The sequence below is a fragment of the Triturus cristatus genome, chromosome 3_1, assembly GCF_964204655.1.
Source record: "Triturus cristatus chromosome 3_1, aTriCri1.1, whole genome shotgun sequence".
Classification (NCBI taxonomy): Eukaryota; Metazoa; Chordata; class Amphibia; order Caudata; family Salamandridae; genus Triturus; species Triturus cristatus.
Window position 1 is genome coordinate 559918234 of NC_140583.1, and position 16984 is coordinate 559935217.

Below are 16984 nucleotides of genomic sequence, written 5' to 3' on the forward strand. Positions count from 1 at the left end.
GTACCGAGACTTTGAGACTTTCCTTTTCCCGCAAGCCTCCGTTTCGCTGTGAATTTAAAAGCGTTTCATGAGTTCCCTGATTCTTTATCCCTTGCTTGTTCCTTCTTTTAAGTGGAACAAGATTTCTACCGCTGTTTAGGTATTTAGTGTGGAGGAACTTCTTGCAGGGAACGTGACTTGAATTCTTGCTTATATTTGTCCTTCCAGTCTGTTACTGGTCAGTGCTCCTTCAGAGTGCCTTCTCGCTGTGTATCAGAGGTGTGTCTACAAGTGTCTGATCTGAGTTGCAGAAAGACCCTCTCCCTACTCTGTGTGTTTGTGTTGTCGTGTGAAGAGGGTTTAGTATCCTATGCATCACATCTCTTTATTTTTTCCCATGCAGAGACTCAGAGTTGGGTGGTGTGCTTTCAGATGAGACCCCTGCTACATTGAGGAAGTCGGACATTGTGGTATTGTTTACTGTTTTATCCCTATCCCCCTTTCTCCAAGAGAAGGGGAGAGGAAGGGAGGGAGAGAGAGTGAGTGAGAAAGAGGGAGGGAGAGAGAGTGAGTGAGAAAGAGGGAGTGAGAGAGAGAGAGTGAGAGAGATCGAGAGAGAGAGATCGAGAGAGAGAGATCGAGAGAGAGAGATCGTGAGAGAGAGAGAGAGAGAGAGAGAGAGAGATAGAGAGAGAGAGAGAGAAAGTGAGAGTGAGAAAAGACACGCATGCACCCCCACTAGATACCACAACTGCTTAATCTGGGTTTAAGAGGGACAAAATGATCAGCACTGAAGATCTGTGAAGTACATGTCCAACTCCACAACGTATACCACATTCATTGCCGGACTATCCACAAAGTTCATTAGTACACTCTTCCAGACTTGACCCAACATATTAAGCTATATGATTCATAAAATAATACGCTTTCAAGTGGATGCAAGCTGACAACCCATTGGTGCTATTATTAAACTGAACTGTAGCTGAAGGATTACTAATGTTGTTTATGTCAATTAATCAAGGTTGAGGTAAAGCTAATAATACTCTGCTAAATTAAGAGCAGACGTAATACAATGATTTTGATTGTAATGCAGTAGTCCTAGCTACAATACCCAGAACAGCCTGTACCTCTGTAGTTATCATCAATTAAGAATGGAGGAGCCTGACCTTAATTTAAATTTCTAAGCAATTTTTTTTTCTAAAACTCTATATCCATGGGTCACACATGCAATCAAGTGTCTCCTGGTAATTTTCACAAAGATGTATTTCCTCTATTGATGAAAAGCTACAAGATCTTCATGTGTATAGATAACTCTAGAAATAAGCCTCTTTCATGGTGCATTGGGCCACAATTTAAATTTTTAAAGCAATCTGAAACCCTTTTCTGGTGGCCCCTTAGTTAGCAAATAGTTTCCTTGCTATAGAACATGATGGATTTAGGACCAGATCTCTGTACTGGGGTGAGTGAGTGACATTGTTCAACATTCTGTCCACCAACTGTTCTTTCTGCATTTGTCACCCCGAGTGGGTCGGGTATGCCCAAAACTGGGTCCTGTGCTCTCTATGCCACTGGAATCAAGATAGCCTGGCTGTTGAAGGGCAATACCCTTCAACCGGTCCTATGATGCTTGTTTTATGTCCAGGGAGAACCTGGCCTGGCAGTTCGGGATGGGATGTTCCCAGGTGGAGCAGGGTCAACACTAACTTGCACGGAAGCAAAAACAACGATGGATTTAGGCCCAGATCTCTGTACTGGGGTGAATGTTTGACAGTGTTCAACATTCTGTTGATCAACTGTTCTTTCTGCATTTTCTCTATAACCAGCGCTACATCAAATCACAAAGCATGGGTGAAAAGTGATGACTCTGTGTTAATTGTGGGCAATACTTATTCTAGATAATGAAAAATCAGGATAATGGAAGGGACTCAGTACTCTCAAGAATCCATTTCAAGCCCTGGTTTCTTCAGCATCTGCTAAGTCAAGAGCACAACAATAATTAATTGGCAGATGAATTAATCCTACTCCAAGGTCAGTGCATCACAAGAAACCAGGCCTTCCCAAGGTTGGAGATTACTGATTACCAAAAGTTTAACTTGGAAATTCACCTTTTCCTCCTATGAGCTCAAATAAGTAAACACATTCCTCACACATCATACTTTTACCATCACTCCAAAAGTTCAGGAACAATCTAAAGACATCTCTTTAAGGAGCATCTAATGAACCATGAAGAGGCACCATCGCCCTTTTTTCCATGCACTTAAGGAGTCCGTCCTACAATCCTTGCGGTTTGTTAGTGTTTACCAAATACCTTTAAACACATGCATGTACATAAATGTTTTAGCATCCTGCTAGCTGAGATTGCATAGTGTGTATTCAGCAACCACTGGGTTCACAGATTTATCTTGGTTCAGAGCTTCTATAAGCAGAGGCTCGAGAAAGCTGGCGTCCCACTTTTCAAGGGTTTGTCAAATAAATTAAGGTAGAAAATGGTGATACAACTCAACAGTAGTTTTTCATGCCAAAACGTTTGTCAGCAAGTTTGCAGTCAGGTGTACTATGGCACCACCCGAAATAGGGAGAAGTCCTATATTTCTCCTCTCTTCTATCTTAAGTGCCTAGAACCCTCTGCACGTAAAGAAAGGTTAAGCAGCTGCTGTTTCATCATCCCAAGCAAGCAGAGGCGCAGGCCATGTGCTACAAATATTAATAAAATGTAAAGACCTGCCTAAAAAAATTGAGTTTAGATACTGACAAACTCAAAGTGCATTTGCAAATGAGGCTCCTATTCTCAGCTAAGATAACCCTGCAAGGGTGTTGTAGGAGAGTAGGATCTGCACTTATGTTGCCCCCACTTTTTTTCTGATGTATACACTGGTTTCTGGCTATAGTCTGGCTGGGTCCCTGCTAATCAGGGCCCCAGTCTCTCTGTTCTCTCTAAACGACTTGGTGTGCTGATTAGATGCACTAGTGATTGGATACTGTGGTACCTTATGAGCCCCTAGTATATGGTACCTTAGGTACCTAGGGCATAGGCACTTCACAGGCCTACCAGGGGCTGAAGCATGTATTATGCCACCCCTGGGAAGCAGACTCAATCTGACACCACAGGCCTGCTACTGCAGCCTGTGTGAGGTAGTGTTAGCACTACTCACTGAGGTATAGGTTCCTATATCTCACCATACACACATATAAACCTATCAGCCACCCCTATGGCAGGCCCTATCAATCCTGAGGGAAGGGTGCTTGGTTTACTATGTGAGGGGGTGCCTCTGCATGAGCAGGACCCCTCTGCAGCTACCAGAGTCTATTCTCTATGGCTGTTTGTGGATGCGGTTAAACCATATACTCTTAAGTGCATTATAAACCAACGGTAAATGGTAACTTCGGAATGACTGCATCAAAACATGTCGTGTTTTGTGTCAAACAACTTGGAATCATACCCCCACATCAGTAACTGGTGTGGGAGTATGATCCTACCCTTCTAGAGGGGACGACATGTACCCACTGTACTTAAACGACAGAAATCTAAAAGAGCCATGACATCACAAAATGGATGCCACCAGCACAGACACTGGGCTGCCCTCCTGCTGCTGACTGAAACTCGCAGTGGAGGAGGCCCAACAAAAGGCATCCTGTCACAGGGAGGTGTCACCACCTTCCAGACAGGATTTAGTGTATTGGAGCTGGGTGGGTGCACTCCTAGAGTACTTTGAAGTCCTGCACTGGGGGAGCAGTAGGCTCCTCTGTGCATATGCCAGCTCAAACCGGTTCAGGGACTACCTGTCCCTGCTCTGGCTCGAAACTGGACAAAGGGAAGTGGGTGTAACCACCCCCTACCCTGACCCTCCTAGAGGAGTGGTCATAGAGCTAGTCCCTCCCCTATCTTCACTATAAGATAGTAAGCTTTGCCATTGCAAATCAGATAACCCTGGACGATGCTGTACAAAGAAGAATCTTGGCCCTTCGATGTTCCACTACCTTTGAAAGACAGAAGAATCTCCTTTGGAGTCAAGGAGTGACTCCCCTGCTTGGCAGGCACCAAAAACCTTAATCAACGGTTGCAAACTTTCCCGCTCCCGCCTGAGTTCGAAGTCCCTGCTGCTCCGGAAGTGGATTTCCTGACTTCTCAACGGCCATTGTGAGTCCCCAGCAGAGCTGTGGCGAGTGGACCCCACGAGTGACGAGGAACAGCAATACCCGGGGACCGTGCACTATTGTCGAGTGCAATCCCTTCACGACGTTGTACGAACTTGTGGTTTGGACCATTTGTGGCCCGAGCCTCCAGCAGGTTTTGCAGCGCAAATCAGAGGCCTACCCCGTCCCGAGTGACCGTGGGCTCCTGTGAAGCATTTCCTGAAGAGGCGTCTTCGCGAACACTTACCCGTTGGCTAGTGGGTCCCCCGAAGACTTTCTTATCGTCTAAAAGGGCTCCCCTGGTTGCTACAGGCCTGCCCTCACTCACCCTTGCTGGGTAAGTCCCTCAGACCCTGCTGGTCTGCACCATTGACTTTCTTCAGTCTACACGAGACTTGCAGTTGCCAAGGCTTGTTGGCTCCAATCCGGTTGCCGACCCCACCATCAGCTGCAGACGTCGTGGGACACTCCGAATCCAGCTGCTGGTCATCGTCGATCCTTCCTGGACCTCGTGAGCAAAGAGTCAAAACACCATCGACGACCTGAAATCACCCGACATCTGTGGTCATCCATCTTCCTGGCCACCGGTCACTGGCAAGTGACTTTGAACACTGTCCCTTCAATTTTCAGGTCTTCTGCATCTTGAATCCACCCTTGGATTCCACCGGACACTTCCTCAGTCAACGCAAGCATCAAGTCTTCTTTGGTATCCATAGAAAACAGTGACGCGACCCAACACCAAAAGACACCTATGCACCCGGCTTCCCTGGGTGAGGTAACTCTGGTGCCCTAGTGTGAGTTGGCCCTCGAAGTACTTACCTTGTAAGTGGCTTGCTTGTAGACTTCCTCGAAGTACCCTAAAACTTTAAAAATCAAACAGCGACTTGCTCTATTGTAATCAATAGGGTTCACACACTGCACGCGTCTCCCGTGGGCCTGTTACTTACCTGCTAACACTGCAGTAGTGAAGCCCCAGCGATTCCCCAGGCCCTAGGCCTTGTCATTTTGCAAGTCGACATTCTTATACCATTTTTTTAGTATAAGGTCTGGTACACCCCAAGGGCTCCAGCCATATTTGTGCTTAATTTATTGTGAAACTTTGACATTTGAATGTGCATCTGGCTTCTAATCTCAAAGAGATTAGTAGAGTGTGTCTAGAAATAAATACATATATATTTGATATATATACCTGTGTGGTGCCCTTTCATTTGGTAATTCAAGAGATTATAAGGTAAAACAAGCTGCTTTACATTCCTCTGAGACTTAGCCTGAAGGCTGCTCTCCACAGCTACCACTAGGATAGCTTTCTTTAAAAGGTTGTCTTAAACCTATCTACCATAAGAGTCGAATTGGACTGGTGCAAGGTGGCCACTATAACTAGTGACCAGCATATGCCAGGCCAACTTCTCACAGTTGTTCAGGAGCATTACAAAAATTTCCAGAAGCACACCTGGAAACCAATGCTGTGTGCATATATCCGGGAGACCCTCTGGGCATATTTGTGAATAGAAAAAGTAGAAAAAGTACATTCAGGTGGGGATATAAATGCAGATTTGTACTTTTAGGACTATTTTTTTAATAGGACCCAATTTCTTTTGAGCATTGTAGTGCTTCGTTTTCTTCTACCTTTGAGGTCCTTCACTATAAATTATAAAGTACACCATGAACTGAATGACTGAGTAACTCATTTGAATTTATGGCGCTAATGAAGGTAAAATGTAACGGCCCAAGCAAGCACTGGAAAGTGAAATCTTCCCCAGTACGCGCGACAGGCTCTGCTCAGTTGGTGTGTGAGTATTTTAGAGTCCACGCTGAACTAGATAATAGATATTTTCCTCAGAACTGCAAGAGGGCGTCGATTTGTTCTAATTATGATGGTGATATTTTTTTTTACCGTGGACTCTGCCGAAGTGAATGACCACAATCTCCAACCTATTTAATTCACAAAGTATAGTAAAACAACAAAAACTGCAGCAGATTCAGGGCAGAAACCCAGAAATGAAACGCTATTAATTCCTTCTCGAAACTTCAATAGATTTCAAGTGAAATGTTATTCCATTCGAAAAGAGTTATGTCTGCAAGGGTCAGGGGACGCCAATACACTTTATCCAATAAATTAACCATCTTCTTTGACAAACTAGTTCCGTGCCCGCAGCGATGCTCACATGTTTTCTTGGTTAGTTTGCTGGCCTGAAGTTAATGAACTGATCATTTTTAGAAACTAAATCCCTATAAGATGGAAGGGGATGGGCACTGGACAAGGAATGACAATTCATAGTTTCTCAAAGGAATCTGCACAGTAAGTGTGACTTCAATGGGTCGATTAGGTCACCCTTCACTCCCAGTGCAGTCTACTTTAATAAAATCTCCATAATGAAAATGTGGGTCATTATTTTGCGAAAACCAGTAATGCCCAGGACATCAATCAGGCATATAAGCAAGAGCTGAAATATGCAACTGGAGTACCTCTTGAACTACCTTCTCAACAATATGCACTGCTCACTGATATCTCTACACTGGACAGCGACATACACATCTCTCGGATTATACAAGTCAAAGGACGTTAGTGGTGGATACACTGGTCGCACATCAATGATTGAACATTTATACGTGGGCTATCAAATACAAATAGCAAGGAGGCGAATCAAGAGACAAGAAAGTATAAACCGGTGCCACTCAGGGTAGAAAACACCCCACTACCTTAGGTGCAACAAACCCACAGGTGACCTGTGAAATTGATATACAAGATGTACCCCAGCTCGACTAAAGTTTAGAATTCAAATTTATGACATTATTTAGTCAAGATAACTGTAGCAAAAAGTCTGCTTTAGCTCAGGAAAACACCAGATATTACTTATCAAAAGGCGTTCATAGATTTATTCCATACAAAATTCAAATTTAGCTAAAAGTGTTTTTAACAATATTTTACAGGACTGAAAGCACTGATGATTCAGACAAATGGTTACAAAATAAGGTATCTTAAGTTGTAATAGTGTGATCCAGTCCGTGTAAGAGAATGAGAGAACAGCCAACACGTGTTTCGTCACATCCGTGACTTCCTCAAGGCTCTGAGAAGAATGTTATACTATGAGATGGTGGTTGTTCGCCAGTAGATTTCCATTGTGAGATAAAGAATTCAAATTCAAAGTAAATTCTGAAAGTTCCAAAACCCATCTATAACGTTTTGGGTCGCCTCGAGTCAGTGGCGCGTAACCCGGAGGAAGCAGTGGGAGGAAGGGGCTCATCACAGCTCAGCTAGACAGCTTTCTATTGAAATGTTTCACCAGTAACGCCTATGACACAGGCCTCTAATAGTCTGTCAGGTGTCATCTACGATCTGGAAACTGGGTTAACACTCGTGCTTTACCTAATCCATTCTGGTATAAGACATGAATCACATTAGAAATACTGATTTGGCTGCACTTTCGACAATTTGACTGAGGAAACCCAAAACATTACAGATGGTTTTTGGGACTTTTTGGAGTGCCGGGGTACATCTCTCAGATTATCGAAAGACAGGCACAACCTTCTAGTGTTCCCACCACTTCACTCTCTTGAAAAGCCAACAGATTACAAACTTTTAGGTACTTTAAGGCTGTGTCAGCAAAGAAACCGGCAGTCTCTGCTTTGAACTGGTCTTTCTTTTGTAATTATATCATTGGCACCTGCACAGTAAGACTAGCACACAGATCTGCAAACTTCAAATCCACTTTACTTAAACCTGTGCGTCAGCATCTTTACTTTACCTTAGCCAATATGAAATGCTTCTGTGTACAGAAAGAGACAGCACACTTAATTGTTCGCTGTTGTCTTATTTGCAGACCAACATCTTGTAAGCAATAATCAGTGCAACAGAAGGCAAATACGACATTTACTTACCTCGCTGTTCCTTTTCAGCAAAAGCATAAAATTAGCATTTCCACCCTGAAAAAAAAAAAAAAAAAATCTGAAAGTGAAAAACCTTCAGTGGAATATGAATCAAACACACACATCATGTATTTAGCACATCAGCTGCTTAATACGGTCTCCCAAATTCCAACAACATACTTCAAGTTATTTAATGCAGAACTTTATAAGATGCACACAGTAAAAACATTTCAATACAGTGTTATTTAAATCACCAAATCAGGCTCTAAATAGATTTTTATAAACTGAATGCAGGGCAGTTACTGCTAAAGATTGCCCATTATGCTCATAGGACTTGGCAGGGAAGAAGATTAAAATCAGATGTTAAGCCTGGGTCTATTGTATATGTAAGCAATGGCCACAAAAGGGCACTTGTCAAAATGTCTTGGACTCGTAGAAGGCAGTAAGAGATATGGGAAATGGAAAAACTAAGCATCGTTTCAAGTGCTAGAGTACGGACTGAAATGGCAGCTGCGATGGCTCTGGTTGTTTTGCAGTGTGGCTTTATGTTTTATACCTACACTTACCTATAGTTTGTATGTACACTACTCGAAGATCCTGCCCTCTTGACTCAGCCACATGATAAAATGACCTATGTGTTTTTAGGTCGAGCCTAGAGTCAGCGCGCAAGCACTGCTCTAGGGAAGATATGTGTTAGTTCACTATGTGAGGGAAGCCCCGCCCATTCCCCGCCCATTTTTTCATTGGCTTGTGTCTTTGTCCTTCGTTAATGCATTGCAAATGCTTGTTCTGTTTGTTTTCTTTTTTTCCATAGGCCTTTGGCATCTTTTTCACAGCCGTACCTTGATACAGAACGTTTAAATCTGGGAAGAGAAAACTGCAAAAGTAAAGTTCTGCTGCAAGGACTCAGTCTCCACTGTGCTATCCAGAATTCTCTCTACTGAAAGTCAGGCTTGCTCTTCGGTGACACGGAGAACGTCTGTCTGAATGCCTTCAGAAGCCGCCCCCGCAATTTTGTTTTGTTAGTATCACAGGGTGGCAAAGTGGTAAGTTTTGCAAAGTGACAAATGGGTGGCATAGTTCTATCAGTATACTGTGCAGGGTGGCCTTTGGAGCGCGGATGAGTATTTACTAGTCGTTCTGCACGGGCACAACCCTTCAGCCATTTCAGGAGGTTCGGTAGATTGTTAACCTTTTCCAAAGATGTGTTTACCGTCTGATTTCTGGACCTCCATACCTTTAGTTATTATGGCAGCATCTTTACTTTTTTAGTAAATTTTGGCCAGATACTAATATTAATATTGTACAAAAAAATAGAACTTATTTGTTTACTAGAGCCTACATTTCTAAACTATTAAACCTCTTTCCGAAATATGACTTTTTTTTATGATTAATGGCGCGTGATAGGGGGGCATCGGTGAGCTGGTTAATAGCTACTCACAGCACCCACATGTTTTATATTTATAACTCATAAGAGGTGAAACCCCTCAGAAAAAGAATGGAAGAGCAGTCTCTGAACGAGCCGACTATGGTTAAAACAACCAAAGGGGCTCTTTCATGGTGTATTTTAACCTTCAATCCTATTGGCTGGAGAAAAATGTGGAAAGTACTCTGCTACATACCTCTGTGCTTCAAACATGTCCACACAATCTTGTCACTTCATCAAAAATGAGCTTTCTTCACAACTTATTTCAAGCAAAATTGTCTCCCTGTTTTAGGTTTTAAAAATGTGACCCACCTGGTGAAATCACTCATTGAGTTAAATGAGTCACAAAAATGTGTGCAGCCTCCAGGAACTAACACTTACCACCCTATAAAGCTATAATTTAGGGTGCTTGGAACAGCAGTGTCTGGAGGTAATTTAGTTTGCCTCACAATTAGACATTGCATTGAAATGCTAATTCCGTTGTTGTTGGTCTGTCCCTTAGTATTAGGCAGTATTTCAGACACTGGACAAATTGTGCCATATCTGAAAATGAGTTTCACTTGACCGTTTTTGTTAAAAAAACAAACAAAAAAAACATGTGTACCCATTAATTGTCGAATCTCCCTCTATAGATTATCCGACTGACATTAGTAGTGCTTTGGTCATAGTGCTCCTCGAAATGTAACTGTGGCACGAGGGGAAACTTTCTAACTGTGTTCAACTTCTCTTCTACCACTTTCTGTCTCAGATGCTTTCTGGTTGCCCTCTATTTCGTCTTGGCGCCCCTCCCCCCCTCACAGTACTTTGTTGTGGAACTGCCTCTGGGGCTTGACTTTTAAGTCATCAAGTGGTGTGCCTCGGTGTATCTAACCCTAACCTGAACTGTTTCTCGTTTTCTGTTGTACTGTGATGGTGTGTTTGTGTTTTTTGCTTTCACCATCTATGGCATCAAGTGGTGGTGGATGAAGCGCCTCACCAGGGTGACCTTTCATTGGCCTAATCACTGTTAAAAAATATGAAGCCAGTAGGATGTGGTTTATTCATTCGACCATATTTGGTTACAACATTAGGTCTACTTTCAAGGCTCTCATATTTAGAATGTCACCCGCTTTTATGTTTTCTTTTAAATGACCATGGCGCCTGCTTCACGGGCTGTCACACATACATTTTATGTACATGGGCACTGCGCTTTGTTTCAGCACGATGCCCAATTTCATGTTTTTGCAAGCGCTTGCGTTTTCAGCCGATCCTCGAGTTTTGCAATCTCATTTAAACTAAGTACCATTGCCACCCGTTATTCCATGGTATTTGGAACGTGGCCTTCAGACACTTGCTACAGCAGGCATTTACTATAAGTTGTGATGGATGTAATTTAGATTGTGCGTATACTCTGTGCCAGGCATGCTTCCCGTCTGGGCATATTGAGCCCACACAATTTTGCCCAGCTCTGTACTAACCACAGAACATTCATTCAGGGATGCACATTTACTCGGCACCACACTTTATTTCAGTGCTGCACAAACCTGTACCAGTCCCCCTCTTCCCTACATCTGTCCCACTTCCCCTTTCACTGTTCTCTCATACTCCCCCCCCCTCCCCCTTCGCCACCTTCACAGAGTTGCTCGGACTTCTGCCACTCGTTTTCTCACCCTCATCTCTCTATTTCTCTCTCACCAAACGTGCACCACTCATTCTTAGACTATCTTTACCAGTTTGCTTTCTCTCCCCTAACTCTACCCCTCTTCCTTGCCTCGCTCTCCCCTGTCGTTCCTTCTCACCCACATTCCTCAGTGACTTACTCCGTGCACAGACAACAGCGGAAACAAATCACCCGTAAAAAATAAACAGGTAACCTCCACTGTTCGCTCTCACTTCCGGTCGGGCCATTACCCCTCTTTCCCTATGCTTCGCTTTGATGCCCTTGTTTTCTCCCGCCTCCAATCTTCCACTGTCACCTCATATTTTCCAGATTCCCTCATTCTTGCACCGAGTCTCTGACTTCTGCTTCTCCACAGCTGTTTCTGTCTCCCAGTTCCAATGTCCTCGCTTCCTCCTCGACTTTCTCCGGTCACTCTCCTACATCCATGTCCTGCAGGGTCTCTCCACCATCTCCCACCTTTCTTTCTTACCTTCGCCTCTCCTACTCCCTCCCCCTTTAGCTCTACCAGTCCCCTTACAATTTCTGTCTTTCTTCTATTTATTTTGCACCCCCTTCTGCAATCAGCATAATTTCTACCCCTCACAGTTCCACCATCGCCCTTTTCTTTTCCCTCTCATCTCCATCACTTATTACCTCACCTCTACATGCTCCATCCCCCTTCTCTTCCCTATACAATCACCATAATTTCACTCAATGCCACACTTCAACTCTTCACATATCCATTCCACACCACATAATTCGACAACAAACCATAGAATTCAACTCAAAAACACAATTACACAACACACCACATACAACCAATCCACACCACAAAACCCCACATCATGACACAAAATTCAACAGCACACCACATAATTAAACTCCACTACATACCACTACAAATACATAATACCATTCCATATAATTGCACTCCATAACGCACAATCCCACTTTGCATCATTCCAGGACACTCAATACCACATCATTACTATCCACAAAAATCCACTGCACACCATGCCACATAATTCTACTACACAAATCCACTCCACAATTCGACCACACACAATTCCACAACTAGCAATACCAATTCAACCCACAGAATTCCACTCCATACTACATACATCCACTACACTCCAAACTAAAACACGTGGGTAAAAGACATTGTCATTTACAGCGCCAATAGCTCTAACTCTAACAAATACGAGACCTATTGCATTGAAAATGCTCGTTTTATACACTTTTACTTTAGCTGGTTAGCTTGGTCTCTGTATATCTCTCCCATTAAACTGATTGAACAAAATGATCTTTCATAGGTCCCAACTCAAAACTCCTAACTCTAAAGAGCTTTAAACCCTTCCTTTCAAACAAAGACCAAGGGGCAGAGTTAATGACCTACACAGATCATTTAGAGTTGTGCACCTTTTTGTTTAAATTAAAGTTTCACAGTTATACAGTATTTTTGCAAAGAGTGGATAAGTAGCCGCTGGGAGAATAAGGTAGCATGAGGTGGACAGGAATGTGGAAGGCATCAATAGCTGCTTGTGCAGATGAGAGTTAACGTGGAGTTCTCTAAGGTGCAAGCCCCCAAAGCTTCCTAGCAGCCACCAAATACAACTAAAAGACCAGGCTCTGCAACACTGGATACTTACAATTGACATGTGGATGGAGGTGGATGATTGTGTTTGAGGTCACACTCAACCATTGAGACTGCATTTGAGTATGGCCTACCACACAAGGGGTGCTCTCAACACTAAAATGCCATGTGGGCCAGGAGTAAATCAGTTGGAGGAGATGAATAATTACACACACATAAATTAACTGCTCTGGGTTTTGCTGGATAAGTGCATGTTATGTTACTGCAATTTCCAGAGCGCACTTTCACAAAATGGTCTCTTGGCGCTGGACAACCGAGTCAGCACAGGTCAAGATATTTATTGGTAAGTTGCTTAAAGAGCCAGGTCTTCAGCAGCTGTCTGAAATTAGTATAGTTTAGCGTGGTTCTAAGTTTCAAAGGGAGCAAGTTCCAAGCTTGGGGACAGTGACTGAGAACCTAGTGACACCTGTTCTCTTCCTCTTAAATTGAGGGATAGCTAGTGTATATGACTGAATCTCAGTTCTCCGGTGGGGGAATATTTAATAATCCAAGATTTGATAAAGGCTGGACTGTCCATATGCAAGGCATGCATATGAGTGAGTGTGTGTGTTTCCCTACTGTCTGTGCTAGTCCTTAAACTGGTAGTGTCATTCACTATCAGGCAACCACTTGAGCCCGAGCATTGAGAGTATCGGGTAGCTGCCGTCAACATATGGGGGACAGCTAACATGTCAAAAACTACAGAATAGTATAATGGTGGCAATCAAATATTGGTGATAAGCGTGAACATAATATGGGCATCTTCGAACAGACTGTTTCATCCTCTGGCATGATGCGGTACTTAGCATAATGCAGGCAATTACTGGAAGGAAGAGTTACTTACCTTCGGTAACAATATATCTGGTAGAGACACAGTCTAGCCGCAGATTCCATAACTTAGAATATCCCAAGGCGTCAGAATGGATCCGGAAAATCTTTTTCCCCAGCAATACCTCTGCACGCCAGGAGGTGGCACCGCTCTGCTCCGTCCTGACGTCGTCCAAGGAAGTGACGTCAATGGAGCCATATAAGCCCCTTCTGGCGTGCTGACATCAGTTTTCTACAGGAAACTTTGCCACGCCACAACGCGGAGCCACGACAAAAACTGCGACAGCAGAGGAACAGTGTATGGTAAAAAAGAAGAGAGCAAATCATTTATAATGAGAGACCAAAGTAAGTTGAAAAAGCACTCAGCACCAGGAAGGACTGGAGGGAACTCACAGAGCCCGTGCTGTAAGCAAGGGCCTAACAAAGCGCCAAGCTGCGCCTCATGTCGTGAGGCGAACAGCTGCGGCACAAAAGATACGACAAAGCAGACACAGATTATCACCACAGGAGGGAAGGTAAAAGAACTACAATATTGAAAGAACATGTTGCCAGATAAGTGATGAGAAGTGTACGACCACCAGAAGTGCACTGCTTACACCCTCTGGCGATGGAGGGACTCAAGTCCCAAAGAGAACCCAACCCAACCGGCTGCCATAGAAAGAAGGAGGCACAGGCGGGGGCAGTGGGAGGGAAGTAAACACAAAATAACTTTACGTGTGAAGAACACAGGTGGATCAACATGAGAAAGCAGTGAAAAGTATAGACCTAAGCCACCAAAAAAACGTGGACAGAGTGGAGAGCCAAATGTCTCGAAAGCCGAAGAAAACCTCCTGCGGCAACGGAAGGTACGAGAATGCACCACCAACCAACACTAGGATATAGAAGAGGCCGAAAGCCCCCACGCAGAACAATACACCCTACTCCAGAGGGAGGTGTGAGAGCACACTCCGGAAGACCTAGGCCACCAGAAAGAGGGAGGCTAGGTGAAAAGACACCATATGAAAAGGTCTTCGCAGAGTGGGGAGGATGGGATATATCGTTACCAAAGGTAAGTAATTCTTCCATCTGATAGAGACATCTAGCCGCAGATTCCTTAACTTCGAATAGATACCAAAGCCATTCCCCATACGAGGAGGTTCTAAGAAACAACCAAGTTCCAGGAGAACATATTCGTCAACTGCTGACGAAAAACGGTGGAAACCGCAATGCCAGGAAACCAGGCATCAGACCCATGACCCACCTTAAGGCGTATGAACAAGGGACGGTTAAGACACCAAATCCGACGAGGGACGGTGTGAGACCTCTCTCACCCAGACACAGACGAAAGGAAAACAGAACTAGAAAGTTCCGTGCCAACGTAAGAAACAATGCAACGAGACCTTCAAGAAGGATCCAAGCATCGGTCCCCTATAATCCAAGAGGGACGAAGTTCCAAGGGTCAAAACAACATGACAACGGTACAGCATAGCGCCGGAACCCACACCACAATGGAAGCTACAAGAAACAGGGGACAGTTGGAAGACTGTCCACCCCAGAACAGGAGCCGCAACACGAGGCCCTTGGGTGTAAGAAAAAAACACATTAATGTGCACTGCCTAGGACATATGACAACAGTGGCAGGGCCGAGCCCAGAGCCTAGTGCCAACAGAGACAGAGGAGCCACCATTGAGCAAAGCTCAGGAGGTAGGCATGCAGCCAAACAAATTAAAAGGCACCATTGTGAGTGGATAACCTGCAAGGCTATGAACACATAGAAGACACTATCCCGAGGGATTGAGTATGCAAGAGTGTCTGACACTAAGGCAAGAAGATATTTTATGTTTTGCCACTATGTATAATCTATATTATTGAATTGTATTATTGAAAAGTCCAATTTTATTGTACATTGTTATTTCACTTTATGTGATTTTTTTATGTCCTTTTTTAATTAAAATTGTGAACTGCATTATTTGTTTGTTTTATTACTTCTGTGCTTTATCAATTCGAACTAATAGTCGTATATGTTTGCCTGGGAACTATACTTTCCATTGTGACTAAGGCAAAAAGACGCAGCATGCGAGCACCCCAGCGGCGTGTAGAATCCACGATATACCCACAAAGAGACAGAAATGTCGACACACGTACGTTGAGGGACTAATCCTAAACAAGGGAGTCATGCAAGCGGTACCACGGTACCAGTGTGCCTGCATAACAGTTAAGAATGCAGAAAAAATAACAAGACCACGAGGGGGAAAACTCCTGGTCTCCCGTGAGACAGCGGAAACATAGACCACAAGACTGCCCATAAAGGATAGAAAGAAGGCACAGACAGAAGCCTGGCGCAAAAAGCCTACACCGCCAAAGACCGACACCGTCTACCAAAATGGAGAACGTTGAGAAGAATACACACAGTAATGCCACCTTAAGAAGCGCCTGTGCCAAAATGGGAGTAAGAACTCACACCCAGAAAAACATCAGGGTTGGAGCACAGCTTCAGTAGCAAAAAGGAATAGACCAGAGCCACTACTTGAGAACTAGGAATATGGATAGGAAGGGACAAACTGGATCCCATGTCCCGCAAGAAGCAAGAAACTGGAGACCGTGCCAGGGAATACCTGACCCCCCCTCCCCCCAGGGGCGCACTTCCACCGATAGACAGGCAAGACGTGCACAGCGAGGTTGTACGAACACGCCAGGGTGACAAAACCCCCTACGGAGGCGGGATGTATTATGGGCCAACCGTAGACAACGAATGGTAACCCTTGGAGAGAAACCAATCCTATGGATCTCACCAGAGGACACATCCTACAACAGTAGGAAGAGTCAGCTTGCGTCAAAGTTCCTGGGCAAGGAAGAGTAGCAATATGATTGTCAACAAATACCCCACATAGGGTAAGGCACAACCCTACAAAAGGAGTGTCCCTCTTGAGACAAGCTCGTAGGCAGAGGCTCAAAAGAAAGGTAAACCCAGCTCAACCAGCTGTACCAGAATAAGTACACAACACGGCTGAGCAGCCACACAACCCAGAACATCTGCAACCCACAACGGGTAACAGAAAGAAAGGGACGGCACCGTCACGAAACCAGAAATCCTCCACGAAGATTAAAACCGAGGAAGATATATATACAGGAGGCGCCTGACCGTCGAATCAGCATGGGCGACAAAAAGAGTAACCCAATCAAATGGTATATCTCTAAGCCGCTCCTGAATATGCTCTGGGAAAACGCTAGCACGCAACCACGCATGGCGTATGGCAACCAACATAGCCATAGTACGACCCACAGAGTCCTTGGTGTCCATGGCAGACCGAATTGAAAAGTGCGCCATACCATGGCCATCACGGATTAGGCGGCCCACGTCGGCACAAGAGTAGTCCGGCAAGGAGGGGAGGAGACGTTCAACAGCGCCCCAAAGGGCAAATTGAGCCCGAGCAAATACACACAACATGTTGAGGGACCGGAGTCCCAAGCTGGCGGATGCCAACACATCATGGCCAAA

General features: G+C 44.4%; 1 protein-coding gene across 12 annotated transcripts in view; it reads right to left on the minus strand.

Annotated features, from left to right (window-relative positions):
* AKAP13 (A-kinase anchoring protein 13) overlaps positions 1–16984 on the minus strand; it is a 1236163-nt gene that overhangs the window by 59110 nt on the left and 1160069 nt on the right. For all 12 annotated transcript variants that reach the window (XM_085644487.1, XM_085644486.1, XM_085644483.1 and 9 more), the window contains one exon: positions 7993–8037. In XM_085644487.1, coding sequence (XP_085500613.1) covers positions 7993–8037 — 45 coding nt within the window. The remainder of the gene's footprint in view (positions 1–7992; positions 8038–16984) is intronic.